Source organism: Hyla sarda, chromosome 7, assembly GCF_029499605.1.
Source record: "Hyla sarda isolate aHylSar1 chromosome 7, aHylSar1.hap1, whole genome shotgun sequence".
Classification (NCBI taxonomy): Eukaryota; Metazoa; Chordata; class Amphibia; order Anura; family Hylidae; genus Hyla; species Hyla sarda.
The window spans coordinates 162,988,831-163,008,226 of record NC_079195.1 but is presented as its reverse complement, the minus strand read 5'-3'; the positions used below and the strand labels follow the sequence as shown (position 1 = coordinate 163,008,226).

The 19,396-nt window shown below is 42.3% G+C and overlaps 1 protein-coding gene across 2 annotated transcripts in view; it reads left to right on the top strand.

The window, feature by feature from the left end:
* Nucleotides 1-19,396, top strand: part of OSBP (oxysterol binding protein) — a 138,601-nt gene that overhangs the window by 30,217 nt on the left and 88,988 nt on the right. For both annotated transcript variants that reach the window (XM_056531168.1, XM_056531165.1), the window contains exons 2-5: nucleotides 7,429-7,637; nucleotides 7,717-7,967; nucleotides 12,847-13,039; nucleotides 16,477-16,585. In XM_056531168.1, the coding sequence (XP_056387143.1) occupies nucleotides 7,442-7,637; nucleotides 7,717-7,967; nucleotides 12,847-13,039; nucleotides 16,477-16,585 (749 nt within the window). In that variant the 5' untranslated portion in view covers nucleotides 7,429-7,441. The remainder of the gene's footprint in view (nucleotides 1-7,428; nucleotides 7,638-7,716; nucleotides 7,968-12,846; nucleotides 13,040-16,476; nucleotides 16,586-19,396) is intronic.

Sequence of the window (19,396 nt, the reverse complement as noted above, 5' to 3'; positions counted from 1 at the left end):
GTACTAGGCCGGAGCCTGCCCTGAGGGGAGAAGGACAGCCCGGACCACCCTCCATCCGGAACGCCCCCGGGCACTACATGAAGGAAGGATGGCTTGGACCACCCCCATTACGGGTAAGTTTAATTTTTTTATTGACTCGGAGGGTGGGGGAGGGGCCCGACCGGTATAGCGGTATGGGAAAAAATCCATACCGGTATACCGCCTAGCATCACGGTGGGGGGTGCGACGCGGTGCGGTTGGTCGGGGGTGCGGTGCGGCGGGTCGAGGGGGTGGCGGTCGCGGTGGGGGCGGTGCGGGGGGCGGGGCATTATCGGCTTATCGGCAAGATAATTGCCGATACCGATAATGCCCAAAATCGGGATTATCGGCCGATAATATCGGCCATACCGATAATCGGTTGATCCCTAATAAATAAATAAATAAATATATAATATATATATATATATATATATGTGTATGTATGTGTGTGTGTATATATATATATATATATATACACACACACACATATATATATATATATATATATATATATATATATATATATATATATATATAATATATTAATGTGTGTGTGTATATTATATGTATGTATGTGTGTAAAATATATATATATATATATATATATATATATATATATATATATATATATATATATATATATATATATATAATATTTATATTATGTGTGTGTGTGTGTAAATGGCTCTGTGGAATGGCACCACTAGTATTAGCACATCAGGTGTTAAGCGAGCTGGTCCGCGATTAGGAGGATGATACAGCACTGGATACACAGATAAAGAGTCTTGATGGTGCTGGAAGTAAGTAGCAAATAGATTTATCTAATGATCTGTAACAACAGAATACAAAGAACTTTCCGCACTCACCGCACAGTTTAGGACTTGAAGCTCCTATTCAGAGACTCCGGCAGACCTGGGCAGCATACGATGCATAGCGCTCAGAGGTGAGGCTATTACCGCCAATTTTGCGCTGTGTGCGCTTCTTCCGGCCTCTGAAAATAATAAAATAAATTATATATAATGAACTGGCTTCAGAAAGTTAAAACCTATTTGTAAATTACTTCTATTAAAAAAAATCTTAATCCTTCCAATAATTATCAGCTGCTGATAAGTTAAGTTGTTCTTTTCTGTCTGGCAACATTGCTCTCTGCTGACATCTCTGCTTGTCTTGGGAACTGCAGAGTAGGAGAGGTTTGCTATGGGGATTTGTTCTACTCTGGACAGTTCCCGAGACAGGTGTCATAAGAGAGCACGTAGACAGAACTCAACTTCAGCAGCTCATACGTACTGGAAGGATTAAGAGTTTTTTTTAATAGAAGTGATTTACAAATCTTTAACTTTCTGGAGCCAGTTGAATAATAAAAAACAACAAGTTTTTTTTCCCTGGATAACCCCTTTTAATTGTGCATTGGGCACTGAAGTACCTTTTATCTGATTATCTAGCATATGTTGGGTTCTTTAGGTATAGAGTTAAGAAAGATAAGGGGTTGGATTAAAGACTGCCCCCAGTATATTATTGCTGTTTTCCGGTCTTGGCACTCCCTGCGCTCTGATATTGGAGACTCGCCTATTTTTATCACATTGGAGAGATCACAGCTTGTCGCAGAGATGTGACAGGATTCCCCATAAACGCCTACAGGTGATAGTATGGGTTTAACCCCTTCACTCACTCAGTTGTGAACTTATGCTAGCTATTCCTCTGCATTTAAAGTGTCTGTTCAGTGGAAAGGCAACTTATCCCCTATCCACAGGACTTCTATGAAGACAACATGCTGGATGACTGAAGCATAAAGCCATGAGATTGATAAAGAATGTTCTATGATTCCCCAAACTTTGTCAAAGGATCAGTGGAGCAATTGCCTATAGCATCCAGCTTGACAGCAGGGTTGTGCATACTAACCTGCTGGTACTGGGTGATGCTAATTACAATTGTTTTTTAATTATACAAACTTGCGCTGTTTAGGAGATATGGTCGATAATTGTAATTGAGTGTATTTGTTACCTAGCTTCCAAGGGTTATGTGCTTTGAGATCTTTTGAGAAAGGTTAGAAATATTGGGGGTGTTTTTTTATTGGGCCTGGCAGGTGCAGCAGTGCACTTAGGGGCTAGGTAATTCCCCCATTGCACCAACCTTACCAATTGCATATTACTCCTTTTCATAAATCCAAAACAGTGCGACAGGTGTAGAAAATAAAAACTCCATTGTGATCAGCGTCACCCACACGATCACCCAATACCAGCAGGGTAGTATGGGCGACCCATACTATCATTTTAAGCCTTACCTCTACTTTCACACTATAGATAAAGCTCCGTTACAAACTGACATTAAAGGGGTACTCCGGCCCTAAGACATCTTGTGCCCTATCCAAAGGATAGGGGATAAGATGTCTTAGGGCTGGATTACCCCTTTTAAGGCTTTTTTTTTTTTTTTTTTTTTTTCCAGCCATTATCGTCCGTTATTGTAACGGAGCCTAAAGGGAGGCATAAGGAGCACAGAGGATCCCATTCACTTGAATGTGATTCTCGAACATCCATTATTTGTGCCCGTTATTACACGGGAGAAAAAGACGTCCCAAGCACAAATTTTTCTCCCGCTATCTTCCAACGGATCCGCTACTGATGGGCAGTAGCGGGAACAAGTAGCCTTAGATGCTAACCTACTGTAAGTGGAAGTGAAAGAGTAAAGAACCAATTTTTTGTGTAATTATGCAGAAATTCCTGCAGACTGATATTAGTAGACACATAAACTTGTCCCTAGTGTGTTACTCATTTCTAGGTTTAGTGCTCCTTTAACCCCTTAAGGACCAGGCCCATTTTGGCCTTAAGGACCAGAGCGTTTTTTTACTCATCTGAGCACTGTCACTTTAAGCATTAATAACTCTGGGATGCTTTTACCTTTCATTCTGATTCCGAAATTTTTCCGTGACATATTCTACTTTATGTTAGTGGTTAAATTTTGTCGATACTTGCATCAGTACTTGGTTAAAAATGCAAAAATTTGATGAAAAAAAGCAAAGATTTTGCAATTTTTTTTTTATTTTTTTTTAATTTATTTATTTTTTTTTTACTTTTGAAGGTCTCTGCTTATAAGAAAAATGGATCTTCCAAATAAATAATATATTGATTCACATATACAATATGTCTACTTTATGATTGCATCATAAAGTTGACATGTTTTTTCTTTTGGAAGACATCAGAGGGCTTCAAAGTTCAGCAGCAATTTTTCACAACATTTTCTAAATCTGAATTTGTCAGGGACCAGTTCAGGTTTGAAGTGGATTTGAAGGGCCTTCATATTAGAAATAACCCACAAATGACCCCATTATAAAAACTGCACCCCCCAAAGTATTCAAAATGACATTCAGTTAGTGTGTTTCACAGGAATAGCAGCAAAGTGAAGGAGAAAATTCAAAATCTTCATTTTTTTTTTACACTCTCATGTTCTTGTAGACCCAGTTTTTGAATTTTTACAAGGGGTAAAAGGAGAGAAATCTACCTAAAATTTGTAACCCAATTTCTCTTGAGTAAGGAAATGCCTCATGTGTATGTCAAGTGTTCGGTGGACGCAGTAGAGGGCTCAGAAGGGAAGAAGTGACAATGGGATTTTGGAGAGTGAGTTTTTCCTGAAATGGTTTTTGGGGGGCATGTCACATTTAGGAAGCCCCTATGGTGCCAGGACAGCAAAAAAAAAAAAAAAAACCCATGGCATACTATTTTGGAACTACATCCCTCAAGGAATGTAATAAGAAGAGGTACAGTGAGCCTTAACACCTCACAGTGAGCCTTAACACCTCACCTCACGACTTTTCGTTAAAGTTGGTTGTGTAAATGATTGATTTACTTTTTTTTCCTTAAAATCAGGGATGTGGGAATCCTATCGCCCAACGCCCGGGACAAGTAGTTTTGGGCGCCGGGCAGGTGAATTTTTCATAAATTTAGCCCTGTATCGGGCTAGCAGGGCCGGACCGACTTCGGAAAACTCACCTCACACTGGCGCTCAGTGTATGGAGGGGGTGGCGGGCCCCAGCTGATTTCAGTAGCCCGGGCCGCTGCTCAGAGAACCCACCCCGTGCCCCAGTCTGTCCTCCTCGCACACAGAAATCCTCCCCGTGCAGTGCAGTCTGTCCTCCTCACATACAGCAGTCATTATGGACGTGAAGGAGCTCTGCACGGATGTCCTCTGCCCCTCCCCCCTGCTCTTTGTTTTCCCCGTGCAAACTTGCAGCCTCTCCGTAGTAGATGAGGTCCTGTGGAGACAGATCAGGAGGAAGGGGGATGGAGCTGTGTGCGGGGGAGGGGAGGAGCTGTGCACGTAGCTGTGTTCGTCCTCGCTCTCCCCCTGCTTCTTGTGTAATGTAGAAGCAAGTGAGTGTGAAGCTCAGGTGAGGAGGCCGAGCATGCAGGTGGCGGGAAGGGTGGGTGTATATGTATGTAATGTATGATTGGGGGGGGGGGGGGTGTATGTATGATGTGTGCATATGTATGGTGTATGTGTATGGTTTGAGTGGAATTGTGTATGATTTCTGTGCATGTAATGTATGATGGGGAAGCAGCGGCGGGTGTATGTATGATGTGTCTGTATGTATGTAATGTATAATATAGGGGGTAGTGGCCGGTGTATGTATATGTATGATGTCTATGTAACGTGTGTGTGTGTGTATGTATAATATACGGGCAGTGGCCGGTGTATGTATGATGTGTATGTATATACTGTATAATATAGGGGGCAGTGGCCGGTGTGTGTATGTATGTATGATGTGTCTATGTATGTATATACTGTATAATATAGGGGGCAGTGGCCTGTGTATGTATGTTTTGTACAGGGGCGGACTGACAAGTGCTGCCGCCAGTTATGCTATCTAATTTTTTATTTTTAGTGGTTTCTGGGCCCCCCCGCACTAAATTGCACCCCCCCCCCCAGAATCCCGCCGACCAAGAGCCCCACGGATGCACGCAAACACGCCCGAACCAAAACTACAACTTCCAGCATGTTGCACCATAACCTAAACTGTAGAACTATAAAGTGTAACATGCTGGGAGTTGTAGTTTTGGTTCGGGTCAGCTGCAGAGCCATAGGCTGCATCAGGGCATGCTGGGTGTTGTAGTTACTAACTTCCAGAATTCCTTGACACAGACTATGGCTCCACAGATGAGACAAACCAAAATTACAACTCCCAGCATGTTGCACTGTATAGTACAGTTAAGGTTATTGTGTAACACCCACAGAACCATAGGCTGTATCAGGGCATGCTGGGTGTTGTAGTTATCTACTAAGTAAATGCAACTTCCAGCATTTTCTGACACATAAATTAGAGTAAATAAAATGCAGCATATAAGCTGGAGAAGCAGAACACCCCCGCCCCGTAACACACCTCCAGTGGCCTTATCAGGCTTTTTTTCTTTCTTTTTTTTAAATTTTTTTTTAATGAGTTTTTGGGGCACTTTAGGGGTTAGAATTTGCAATGTACTCTGGACTTGGTACATTGGGGTCAAATTATGAAAAATTAAAATGAAAAGGGAAACTTTAGTACTACTTGGAAGTGTGATACTCCATGAAGCAGTTTTTAATGCAGAGGCCCGGATGATCGGGGCAAGTGTCACACTGAGCTGTGGTGTCCTTCCGAATCCCCATCCTGTTACACACTCTGCATCTTTTCTGGGTTCGTCCCTTCTTTCCAGTGTGGGGGAACCTCACCTGGAAAGTGTTGGCCTGGGACGATCCTGGCACCTATAACTTCAGTTCGTTTTGAAGTCCGGCCTGCTCTTTCCCAGTCACCAAAGATCAGGACCTTTTAGGACTTCTTCTTGGAACTGGAGGAATGTCCCTGTGTTGCCAGCGTACTGGGACAGTACAAAAGAACTGTACATGGCAACCTGTACTAAGTGTACTGCAACTTTTTTTTTGTACCATACCCGTGTTTTCCGCATGGCCATGTATGGCTTGAGGACTTGATCATAAAGATCAACTCCCCCCATATACCGATTGTAGTCCAGAATACAATCGGGCTTGGGGACCGTTGTTGCGGTACCTCGCACAGGGACAGGTGAGCTGCCGTTACCATGAATTGTGGTCAGCATAAGGACATCCCTCTTGTCCTTATACCTGACCGGCAGAAGGTTTTCATGGGTAAGGGCACGGGACTCACCCTTGGGGATAGGTGTCTGGAGAAAATTTAGAGGGAGGCCTCTCTGGTTTTTCCGCACTGTCCCACAAGCGGACGTGGATCTGGCGGCAAGGGATGTGAACAGAGGGATGCTGGTATAAAAGTTGTCCACTTAAAGGTGGTAACCCTTATCCAGCAATGGGTGCACAAGGTCCCAAATGATTTTCCCGCTAACACCCAGAGTGGGGGAACAATCTGGGGGTTCAATACGGGAATCTTGTGCTTCATATACTCTCAACTTGTAAGTGTACCCGGAGGTACTCTCAAAAAGTTTGTAGAACTTCACGCCATACCGCGCCCGCTTCGAGGGAATATACTGGCGGAATAGGAGTCTCCCCTTAAAACTGATAAGAGACTCGTCTACCGAGAGCTCCCTGAAGGGTATGTAGGCCTCCAAAAATGTGGCCCCAAAGTGATCGATAACCGGGCTCACTTTGTAAAGGCGGTCATACGCGGGATCACTTCGGGGTGGACATGCCTCATTATCGGTGTAATGGAGGAATTTCCGGGGGAGTGTGTAGTGTGTGCTTCGTGTTAACTTTATCTATAACAGTGTGTGATTAAAGTTCACACACCGATATATAGGTAGGAAAAAAAGCAAAAAAATGGGGGCAAATCGCAGTGCTGTTAACCCCTCCCCTGACTGCTGATATTGGCTGGACCAGCCAATGGCAGCGATCCTGGGGGTGGGGGGGTGACTAAATCGCCACCTCCCCATAGACACAAGAGGTGATTGGGGGTGTATCTCCGGGTCCGTGACCCGAATCGCGGCAGATCGCTGGTGTGAATTCACCAGCGATCGCCGACATTGGGGGGGTGTCTGATGACTCAGCAGTTTTGGCGTATCCAATGTAATCTTTTTATTTTTATATTTACTCTGACCGTGCAGGATTAGGAATGTGATCATGTAATAGTTTTGCCTAATATATAATCACACTTTGAAAAGGGGTAGTTTTGAAACTTTTTTTATTTTGTATTTTTTTTTTTTTTTTTTTGAGAAAGGGTGACTAGGTGCAGCAGTGGCCAAGTGCTGAGCTGTTACATGTAGTAAGCTGCAGGGCAAAAGTAGAACATCAGTTTGTTGATTATAATATCAAGTTCTCCTAAGAGGAGATATATGTGTGTGTGTGTGTGTGTGTGTGTGTATGTGACTGTGTGTATATGTGTGTGTTTTTTTTTTTTTTATTTATTTATTTATTTTTAAGAATAATACTAAAATATATATATATTTTTTTCCCCAATTGCAGATCGAAGGCAGAAATGCGGCATACCTGTCGGGGTACGATAAACCTGGCTACAGCCAACATCTCTGTGGAAGATTCCTGTAACTTTGTGATTTCGAATGGTGGAGCCCAGACATATCACTTGAAGGCAAGCTCAGAAGTGGAGCGTCAACGGTGGATTACAGCCCTAGAGCTGGCCAAGGCCCGGGCTGTCAAAATGCAGGCAGAATCAGGTGAGCAGGACTTTATGCTACAGGCACTTGCTGGGTTATTGCTACTGAATATGATCATTATAATGATTGTCACTCACAGATGACTCTGGAGACGAGGATCCCACCTCTCAGACTGATAAAGCAGAGGTCCACAACACCCTACGTGCTCTCTCAGGGAAAGTTGAAGATCTGGGCACATGCAATGATCTTATCGCGAAACATGGAACTGCCCTTCAACGCTCTCTGAGTGAGTTAGAGAGTCTGCGCCTTCCTCAAGATAGCTCCGAAAAGATCAAGCAGGTCAACGAGAGAGCAACACTGTTCAGGATCACTTCCAATGCTATGATAAATGTGAGTGTGGTCAAAGAAGTAAAAGTATTCTAGCAGCATACTAAGGCCAGGGCTTCTTTCCTTTATATTAATAGATGTGTGTTCTTGTGTAATAAGTATACATTTTAAAATATGTACATACATATAGATTATTTCTCAACTTCTTTTAACCCCTAATGACATAACACTTTTAAATTTAAACTCATCCCTTGTGAGTCCCAGGACAATAATTCAATATCCAAACCCTTTGGAGGGTTGACCCTTCATGGGGACAAATACCCTTTAATAGGGTCCCACTAAAAACAATCTTTATTGGTATGCTCTAAAATTTATTGTGTGAAAGAAAAGAAATAGTTGTTTTAAATTATCAGAGAACTCACTATATTGTCTAGCTTTAGTAAACTCTTCTAGGAGCTTTATCTCTTGTATAGGGCGAGTCCAAAACTGACAAATATTGCCTCAATTCAGTACATACATTTTTTGACACCTTTTATAAGGTTGAAATTACACTTTATAGTGCAATTTATTGTGTGCTGAACTGCTGCATCTCAGGATTCCAATATCCTATAAAAAGGCACTACCGGGGGTCTTAAATGCTCTCTATTTATTGTTATGCACTGTTAATGAATAGCGCTATGGTGGGTCTATCATATCCACCATACGCCATACAGTGCTATCACCGCTTCAATGCAACTTGGACATTTTTGGGAGTCTCTCACACCCTCCACTAAATGCCTGTGGTGCTTTAAGGAGTACTATGCTCCACAATGAGGTTCATACTGGCGAGTTCCTACTACTATCTACATTTCTTATTGCTGCAATAGCGTATTCGTGACTTGCAGTATGAACCTCATTGTGGAGCATAGTACTCCTTAAAGCACCACAGACATTTAGTGAATGCACCACAGGCTTAGTGAACAAGTGATCCTCCACACACACACACCACCCCTTCCCCCCCAGAGAATCCTAGTAACCTGGCCATCAGTGCTCCCCGTTCTATGCGCGCGCCCGTGTGCAGCATAGAACAGGGAAGGGCAGAAGTATTATTCGGCGGGCTTCAGCTGATGTCACGCCCACTTCTGCCCAGGAAAGCTCACAGGCAGTGAGCAAGCTTTGAAAGAGGATTATTAAGGAACTACAGGGTGAAAATGAAAAAGAAAAACTGGTGGGCAGGTAATGAATATAGGGCAACATAACAGCAGCATAATATGAAGGAATAGACATGGTGGCAGGTACTCTTAAAAAATTTTTAACCATAAAATCATACTGACCCATAATAAAGTTAGCATGTCAGTTTTCCATATTGTGAACGCTGAAAAAAAAATTGAGCCATAAAATTGCGCTTACATTTTTTTTATTTTTTTTACTTTGCCCTACATATTTCTATTTCTGGCTTCGTAATACGTTATAATCAGTGCGCCAATGAAAAATACAACTTCGTCAATGAAAAAATAGAAATGTTATGGGTCTTATAAGGAAAGGAGGAAGAGAAAACGTAGGCCAGAAATCAAAATTCGAATGATCTTGAAAGGATTAAAACAAGTATTAACCCCTTAAGGACTCAGCCCATTTTGGCCTTAAGGACTCAGACAATTTAATTTTTACGTTTTCATTTTTTCCTCCTCGCCTTCTAAAAATCATAACTCTTTTATATTTTCATCCACAGACTAGTATGAGGGCTTTTTTTTGCGTGACCAGTTGTCCTTTGTAATGACATAACTCATTATATCATAAAATGTATGGCGCAACCAAAAAACACTATTTTTGTGGGGAAATTAAAACGAAAAACGCAATTTTGCTAATTTTGGAAGGTTTCGTTTTCACGCCGTACAATTTATGGTAAAAATGACATGTGTTCTTTATTCTGAGGGGCAATACGATTAAAATGATACCCATTATTACATACTTTTATATTATTGTTGCGCTTAAAAAAAAATCACAAACTTTTTAACCAAATTAGTACGTTTATAATCCCTTTATTTTGATGACCTATAACTTTTTTATTTTTCCGTATAAGCGGCGGTATGGGGGCTCATTTTTTGCGCCATGATCTGTACTTTTTTTTGATACCACATTTGCATATAAAAAATTTTTAATAATTTTTTTTATAATTTATTTATTTTTTTATAAAATGTATTAAAAAAGTAGGAATTTTGGACTTTTTTTTTTCGTTCACGCCGTTAAAGAGATATACGGGATCGGGATCCTTAACATTTTATTTTAATAGTTCGGACATTTACGCACGCGGCGATACCAAATATGTCTATAAAAAATGTTTTTTACGCTTTTTGGGGGTAAAATAGGAAAAAACTGACATTTTACTTTTTTATTGGGGGAGGGGATTTTTCACTTTTTTTTTTTACTTTTACTTTTACATTTTTTTACATTTTTTTTTTACACTTGAATAGTCCCCATAGGGTACTATTCATAGCAATACCATGATTGCTAATACTGATCTGTTCTATGTATAGGACATAGAACAGATCAGTGTTTTCGGTGATCTTCTGCTCTGGTCTGCTCGATCACAGACCAGAGCAGGAGACGCCGGGAGCCGCACGGAGGAAGGAGAGGGGACCTCCATGCGGCGTTATGAATGATCGGATCCCCGCAGCAGCGCTGCGGGCGATCCGATCATTCATTCAAATCGCGCACTGCCGCAGATGCCAGGATCTGTATTGATCCCGGCACCTGAGGGATTAATGGCGGACATTGCCGGCGGGTCCCTGGCTGCGATCAGCAGCCGGGATCAGCCGCGCATGACACGGGCATCGCTCCGATGCCCGCGGTTATGCTTAGGACGTAAATGTACGTCCTGGTGCGTTAAGTACCACCGCACCAGGACGTACATTTACGCCCTGCTTCCTTAAGGGGTTAAAATTAAAACAAGGCTTAAAATTATCTTAAGGGTATGTTCACATATACAGCATCTGCTGCATATTCTCTGCAGCTGATTTTGCTACCCATTGAAGTTAATGGGTAGCAAAATCGGCTGCACAAAAAATGCGGCCGTATAAGGGCTATACAAGCAGATCTTCCTTGGCAGGCACTAAGGCAGCCTTCAGCTGCCATTGTGAGAAATGGGCACAAAATGGTCACAATGCAGCAGGGCCAGTCAGACACATGACAGGTGTGGCACCTGTCATTAAGCCTTTAATATGCTGCTACTGATCGCAGCATTTAAGGGGTTAACTCCTTCCCGCTATGTGACGTATGCTATGTCCTATCTGCAGATAAGTCCCCACAATAAAACATATGCATACATCCTATTGATCTCCTGCTCTGCGTGATGCACTGCAGGAGATTGACGGTGCTGCAGCTGCTGAGGCCAGGATAACTCTGGTAGCCTCCTGTCTGCCATATACGGCAGCCTATGAGGTCCAGCCATAGGCTGGATCTCACAGGCTGAGTGTCGAGTAAGGGTGGGTTCACACTACGTTTTCTCCCATACGGGAGCGCATACGGCAGGGGGGAGCTAAAACCTCGCGCTCCCGTATGTCACCGTATGCGCTCCCGTATGTCATTCATTTCAATGAGCCGGCCGGAGTGAAACGTTCGGTCCGGTCGGCTCATTTTTGCGCCGTATGCGCTTTTACAACCGGACCTAAAACCGTGGTTGACCACAGTTTTAGGTCCGGTTGTAAAAGCGCATACGGCGCAAAAATGAGCCGAACGTTTCACTCCGGCCGGCTCATTGAAATGAATGACATACGGGAGCGCATACGGTGACATACGGGAGCGCGAGGTTTTAGCTCCCCCCTGCCGTGTGCGCTCCCGTATGGGAGAAAACGTAGTGTGAACCCAGCCTTATACTGACCCAATCTGCTTTCCCAATTAAGCCCTATATTATCACAAAAAAAATAAAAATAATCAAGAAGCAAATCTATACATAATAGGAATTGCCATGTTTGTAATGACTTTTACAATTAAAGGGGTACTCTGGTGGAAAACAAGGTTTTTAGTTTTATTTGTTTTTTTGTTTATCCTGCGCTGGACAGTTCCTGACAGAGGTGTCAGCAGAGAGCACTGTGATCAGACAAAAGAAATTCAAAAAGAAAAGAACTTCCTCTGTAGCATAGCTGAAACACTACTGAAAGGGTTAAGATTTTTTTTAAATTTTTTTTTATAGAAGTTATTTACAAATCTGTTTAAAGGAGAACTCAAGAATAGAAAAACTGTCCTTCATACTGCCGGCAGTAAAAAAATAAAGAGGTACATGCCTTCCTTCGCTCCTCCAGTAACCCACTCCGGTCTCTGCCGCGATGCTCTTCCTGGTTGCCGGTGGTCGGCGAGTCATACTGCACTCAGCCAATCACCGGCCGCAGCGAAGTCTCAAATCGGCCGGCGATAGGCTGAGGGGCAGTGTGACGTTTTCGGGACTTCGCTGTGGCCGAGGGAGCGGAGGAAGGTATGTACCTCTTTATTTTTTTTACTGCCGGCAGTATGGAGGACAATATTTCTATTTCTATTTTTCTCCTTTAACTTTCTGGCACCAGTTGATTAAAAAAAAAATGATAATGATAATGTTATTTGTTCACCGTGAACGCAGTAAAAAGAACAACAAAAAAGTGCCATAATCGCTAATTTTGGTCCAAAACGTGGAATAAAAAATGTAATCATGAAAATGGAACCAATAAAAAGTACAGTTCGTCCCTCAAAAAATAAGCCCTCACACAATGCAATCAAACCAAAAAAAAATTATGGCTGTTGGAACAAGGGAACACAAAACGAGGAAAAAAGTATTTTGTTATGAAAAACATAAATGGTTATATAAATTGGGTTTTGCCATAATTGTACTGACCCACAGAATATAGATAACAAAATTTTTATCACACAGTGAACCCCAAAGTTTTGTTTTGTTTTCTTTTTTGTTTAAATTTTTATTTTTTTTTTCCCATTTTAGGCCTGTCGAGATTTTATGTCTTTAGCAGAGAGTCACAGTAAGCGCTGGCAAAGAGCTTTGCAGTATGAGCGAGATCAGCGGTTACGTCTAGAAGAGACCCTGGAACAGTTGGCAAAGCAGCACAACCACTTGGAGCGGGCTTTCCGTGGGGCAACTGTGCTGCCTGCTGAGACTCGTGTTGGCGCTTCTAAAGGTGTGATAATTTGATCTTCTCTAGAATACTAACGATTGGGCAGAACCCAGATAAAAAGTATTGGCATAATAAATGCAGCACTGAATCTGCCTGGCTTTCATTGTTGCCAAGCAGCACTGAGATCCTATGCTCAAATACAGCCAAGAAAGGCTTCTACATTGAGTCTGTGTTTATACGGCTTATACTCGAGTGAACTCTCCGCCTCTCCAGTGGTCTTCGACCTGCGGACCTCCAGATGTTGCAAAACTACAACTCCCATCATGCCCGGACAGCCATCGGCTGTCCAGGCATGCTGGGAGTTTTAGTTTTGAAACATCTGGAGGTCCGCATGTTGAAGACCATTGCGGCCTTCGTCATCATCCACACTCCCCCCTTAAGTTTTCTACTCGCCTTCCCTCGTTGGGAAGGAAGGGTGAGCTGGTCCGGGCCATCTATGCTGCAGGGACCATACGGTGGGGAGGGTTGGTCGTTTCGGGCTGTCCATCTTCACCGGGAGGCCCTCTTCTCCGCTCCGGGCCGGCCCCGGACTAGTGACTCTGCCTTGACGACTACGCACAGGGACGTCCCTGCGCATGAACGTCCTTGTGCGTCGTCAAGGCAACGACTAACCCTCCCCACCGGACGGTGCCTACAGCATAGATGGCCCGGAGCAGCTCACCCTTCCTTTCCACCGAGGGGAGGTGAGTAGAAAACTAAAGGGGGTCTGTATGATGACGAAGGCCACAGTGGTCTTCAACATGCGGACCTCCGGACGTTTCAAAACTACAACTCCCAGCATGCTGGGAGTTGTAATTTGCAACATCTGGAGGTCCGCAGGTTGAAGACCACTAAGAAGTGATTGACAGGCGGTGATGATGAAGGAGTGGGGGGGGGGGGGGATGATGACAGGGTGATGATGATGGGGGGCGTTAATGCCGGGTGTCTGGAGGGTGATGGGGGGGGGGGGGGAATGATGATGTATTTCCCACCCAAGGCTTATAGTCGAGTCAATAACTTTTTTTTTTTTTTTTTTTTTTTTTTTTTCTTGGTTTTTGGGGGTGAAATTAGGGGCCTCGGCCCCTAACTTACATAGTTGAACTTACATAGTTAGTATGGTTGAAAAAAGACATACATCCATCAAGTCCAACCAGGGAATTGAAGGGAAGGGTGTAAGGGGATAAGGGAAAGGGATGTCGTTTTATAATTCTGCAAAAGCATTAATGTTATTTTGTTCCAGGAATGTATCTAACCCTGTTTTAAAGCTGTTAATTGTTCCTGCTGTGACCAGTTCCTGAGGTAGACCGTTCCATAAATTCACAGTCCTCACGGTAAAGAAGGCGTGTCGCCCCTTTAGACTAAACCTTTTCTTCTCCAGGCGGAGGGAGTGCCCCCTCGTCCTTTTGGGGGGTTTAACCTGGAACCGTTTTTCTCCATATTTTTTGTATGGGCCATTAATATACTTATATACGTTTATCATATCCCCCCTTAAACGTCTCTTCTCAAGACTAAACAATTGTAACTCCTTTAATCGCTCCTCATAGCTAAGATGTTCCATGCCCCATATTAGTTTAGTCGCGCGTCTCTGCACCCTTTCCAACTCCGCAGTGTCCCTTTTATGAACAGGCGACCAAAACTGAACAGCATATTCCAGGTGAGGCCGTACCAATGCTTTATAAAGGGGGAGTATTATGTCCCTGTCCCTCGAGTCCATGCCTCTTTTTATACATGACAATATCCTGCTGGCTTTGGAAGCAGCAGCCTGACATTGCATGCTATTCTGTAGTCTGTGATCTACAAGTACACCCAGATCCTTCTCTATCAGTGACTCTGCCAGTTTAATCCCCCCTAAGACATACGATGCATGCTGGTTATTAATACCCAGATGCATAACTTTACATTTATCCACATTGAACCTCATTTGCCAAGTGGATGCCCAGACACTTAGTCTATCCAAGTCATCTTGTAACGTATGCACATCCTCTATAGACTGTACCGTGCTACAAAGCTTGGTGTCATCTGCAAAGATAGAAACAGAGCTGTTAATACCATCCTCTATATCAGTGATAAATAAATTAAACAGCGGGCCCAGTACAGAACCTTGGGGTACACCACTAATAACCGGGGACCAATCAGAGTACGAATCATTGACCACCACTCTCTGGGTACGATCCATGAGCCAGTGTTCAATCCAGTTACAAACTAAAGTTTCCAAGCCCAAAGACCTTAACTTACCTGTCAGGCGTCTGTGAGGGACAGTATCAAACGCTTTGGCAAAATCCAGAAACTTCCATCCTTAGTAAATCCATGCTGGCTATCACTTTATAATACTATTATCCCCTATGTATTCCTGTATGTAATCCCTTATAAGTCCTTCAAACAACTTACCCACAATGCACATTAGACTTACAGGTCTGTAATTGCCTGGCGAAGACCTAGAGCCCTTCTTAAAGATTGGTACCACATTCACCTTGCGCTAGTCCCTTGGCACAATACCAGACACCAGAGAATCTCTAAATATCATGAACAAGGGTACAGATATTACTGAACTTACCTCTCTAAGAACTCTTGGGTGTAGTCCATCCGGCCCTGGAGATTTGCTTACATTTACTTTACTTAACTTACCTTGTACCATCTCTACATTAAGCCAGTTCAGTACATTATATGATGTGTTACCAGCACTGACATGGCCAATGTCAGCTCCTTTTTCCATAGTGTATACAGAACTAAAGAACCCATTCAGTAACTCCACCTTCTCTTGATCGCCCGTGACAACCTCCCCATTATCATTATTAAGGGGTCCTACATGCTCTGTCCTTGGTTTTTTTTGTATTTATATATCTAAAAAAATATTTAGGATTAGTTTTGCTTTCTTTGGCCACCTGTCTCTCATTTTGAATTTTTGCTGTTTTTATTACATTTTTACAGATTTTATTAAGCTCCTTGTACTGTTTAAATGTTATAGATGACCCACCAGATTTGAATTTTTTGAAGGCTATTTTTTTGTTGTTTATTGCTCTTTTAACCTCATTTGTCAGCCATGTAGGATTTAGTTTTAATTGTTTATATTTGTTCCCCTTTGGTATATATTTAGCTGTATAGTTATTTAGAGTTGATTTAAAGATGTCCCATTTACCTTCTGTATCAGTATTTGAGAACGCCTCCCCCCAGTCTATGTCCTGTAGTGCAGCTCTCAGCCCAGGGAAATTTGCCTTTTTAAAGTTATATGTTTTTGCTTTCCCCGTCTCTTTGTTTTCTACATTTTAAGTCAAAAGTAACTATATTGTGGTCGCTATTACCAAGGTTTTCCCGCACAGTTACAGTTACTGGTAATTGATACATGGTTTATCCAGTCAATCTGTTGCTGGGTTAAAAAAGGCAGCAAATCTGCACACTGTTATCACACATTACCCATGTAAGGATATATTTATGATGGTATGTTTTTTCCTTTTTACTCTTAGACCCTTGCGGGGCAGGGAAGGGAGACCTAAGTGATGAAGATGATGAAAACGAATTCTTTGATGCTCCTGAAATTCTTAGCAGCCCTTCCCAAGTTGGCTTGGGACACAAGTAAGTTGGTGGGGGGGCGGTTAAAATGGGGGACCTGACCACTAACGGTCAATAAAATAGAAGCTTTGTCATGTCCTTTCTGCTTTCTATGGACTATACACCTGTCCCCCAGCATTGCAGTTTTTCTGTTATTGGTCCTCAACTGTAGATCTTATAAGAAATATTCAGCACTATGGAAGAGATCCATTAAAACTTGTGCAGAGGAAAAGTTGACCTGTGGCCCATAGCAACCAATCAAATTGCTTCTTTTATTTTTCAGAGGCCTTTTCAAAAATGAAAGTAGTGATCTGGTTGCTATGGGCAACTGGTCAACTTTTCTTTAGCACAGGTCTTGATAAATCTCCCCTTATGTGATTATGAGGGGAATTCATCAATACTTGTCTACTTTTTTTTTTTTTATTTATTTTTTACAATTTCAGTCATGAAAAGTCGCATTTTTTTTTTTTTTTTTTTTTTAACTCCCTGCACCAAATTCATGAAGTCATACGCCCCTTGATGAATTTGGCACTCGGGAACATTACTGAAAAATTAACTCACAGTTCTACATTTCCCACCTGTTCAGGCATCTGTTCTATAATCATCTGTCCCTGTCTGGAGATTGAACCCAAACCTTATGGGATCAGCTAGTCAAAATGCAGTTTATTTGCCCTCTGCATCACTGCTTTTGCTTTTAATTGAGTTGTTTCAGGACTGATCCTTTAAATTCAACATTATGGTACATACTAAGATTTTAAATGGTGGTTCCATGCTGAACTTTAGGGGTAAGTTCTAAATTAAAGCAGTGGCTCGGAGGGCAGGTGGACTGTCTTTTAAGGAGATGATTCCACAAGGTTCTGGGTTCAATCCCCAGATACCTGATAATGATAGAATAACATTTTCTATTTTTATTTTAAAAGTAGTTTAAAGGCCAGAGGCATTGCGTTGGGGTCCCTGGCACACAGCGCAGCGGAGACCATATATACAGCAGCCGCTGCATTTATGTGAAAAGTTTTGTATTAACACATCGGGCCGGCCAGGGACCCAGCGCAATGCCGCCGGCTTCCCCAGCCAGCGCTATGTGCTAGTACAGTACTTATTACACATAGCACAGCAGGGACGTGTGTATGTGTGTGTGTATGTGTATATATTCTCTCTCCCAAAAAATGATCGCAGCACACACAATTCTGGCAAATTCAAGTGAAATTTATTCCATCCTCAGCACAATAAAACAAGGTGCAGCGTTTCAACGATCTCACATTCTTTCTCAAGCATGATGCTTGAGAAAGACTATGTGAGATCATTGAAACGTTGCACCTTGTTTTATTGTGCTGAGGATGGAATAAATTTCACTTGAATTTGCCAGAATTTTGTGTGCTGCGATCCTTTCTTTGGATCTTTTGACCAGGGTTCAGATGACGGCGAGCACCTACTGGTTGGCTTTCTGTGAACTTGGATGTGCAGCTTTTTTTCTATTTTATTTACATATATATATATATGTCCGGGCCAATTTTCGCTTTTACGCTCTCATATTTTTCCTCCTCGCCCTATAATAGCCATAACTACCTACTATAAGGATACCTTTTAATTTTTCAATAACATATTCTCTGAACCAAAAAAAAAAAATATATATATATGTGTGTGTGTGTGTGTATGTATATATATATATGTGTATATAATTAAGGGAAGTGAAATTTAAATAGTAAAAGATAATTTTGCAGATTTCTTTTCTGCGCCATTTACCTTGTGGTTGAGGTAACATGTTATTTTTATTCTTTAGGCCGCCTGATTACAGCAATACCAGATATGTATCGTTTGCGTCCTGTTATACTAATTCTGAACTTTTTCAAATTTTTTTAATTGCCATTTTTTTTAACCCCTGTAGCTTTATTTTTGTTCCGCATACCAGGCTGTATGAGGGCTCATTTTTTGCGCCATAATCTGTTTTTTGTATCTGTACCATTTTGGTATTGATCTGACTTTTTAATCGCTTTTTAACTTTTTTTTTCTAGGATATTATAAAAATTGCAAATCTGTGGCTTGGTATTTTTTTTACATTTACCGTACGGGATACATAATGTTATATTTTAATAGGTTGTACAATTACGCACAAAGCGATACCAAATATATTTATTTTTATTATGTTTGCATGTTTTTATATAGGAAAAGGGGGGGATTTTAACTTTTAACATGGAAGGGGTTAATGCAGCGGTCTTCAAACTGTGGCCCTCCAGATGTTGCAAAACTACAACTCCCAGCATGCCCAGACAGCCAACGGCTGTCCTGGCATGTTGAGAATTGTAGTTTTGTAACATCTGGAGGGGCACAGTTTGAAGACCACTGAGTTAATGTGTGTCTTTCAAACTTTTATTAAATCTTTTTTTTTTTTTTTTTTTTTTTTACACTTTATTACACTTATATGAATAATCATTAGATTCCTCATACAGATTAATAGAGTTCAATTGAACTCTATTAATCTGTGTGCTCTGTGATCCATTGATAGAGCCTGGTCCAGCCAGGATCTATCAATGACAGAGCCGGGACAGGAGGGAACAGAGGTAAGCCCTCCGGCTACCTCTATAGTGGATCGCCCCCCCCCCTGCGATCGTGCTGCGGGGGGGGGAGGGGGGGCGGTTTTGCGATCCACCCCACTAGCCCACCAGGGAGCATACACGTGTCCCTTTAGCCGCATGCTGGCTATTAGCGGTGGCCCCCGGCTACTGAGAACAGCTGGGGGCTGCAGAGTATGGAGCTGGCAGGAATCCCGAGCCCGCTCCATACTCCCCTGGGGGCGCCGCAAGCATCTCCCCGTGCAGACGCGCCTCCTCCCCTAAC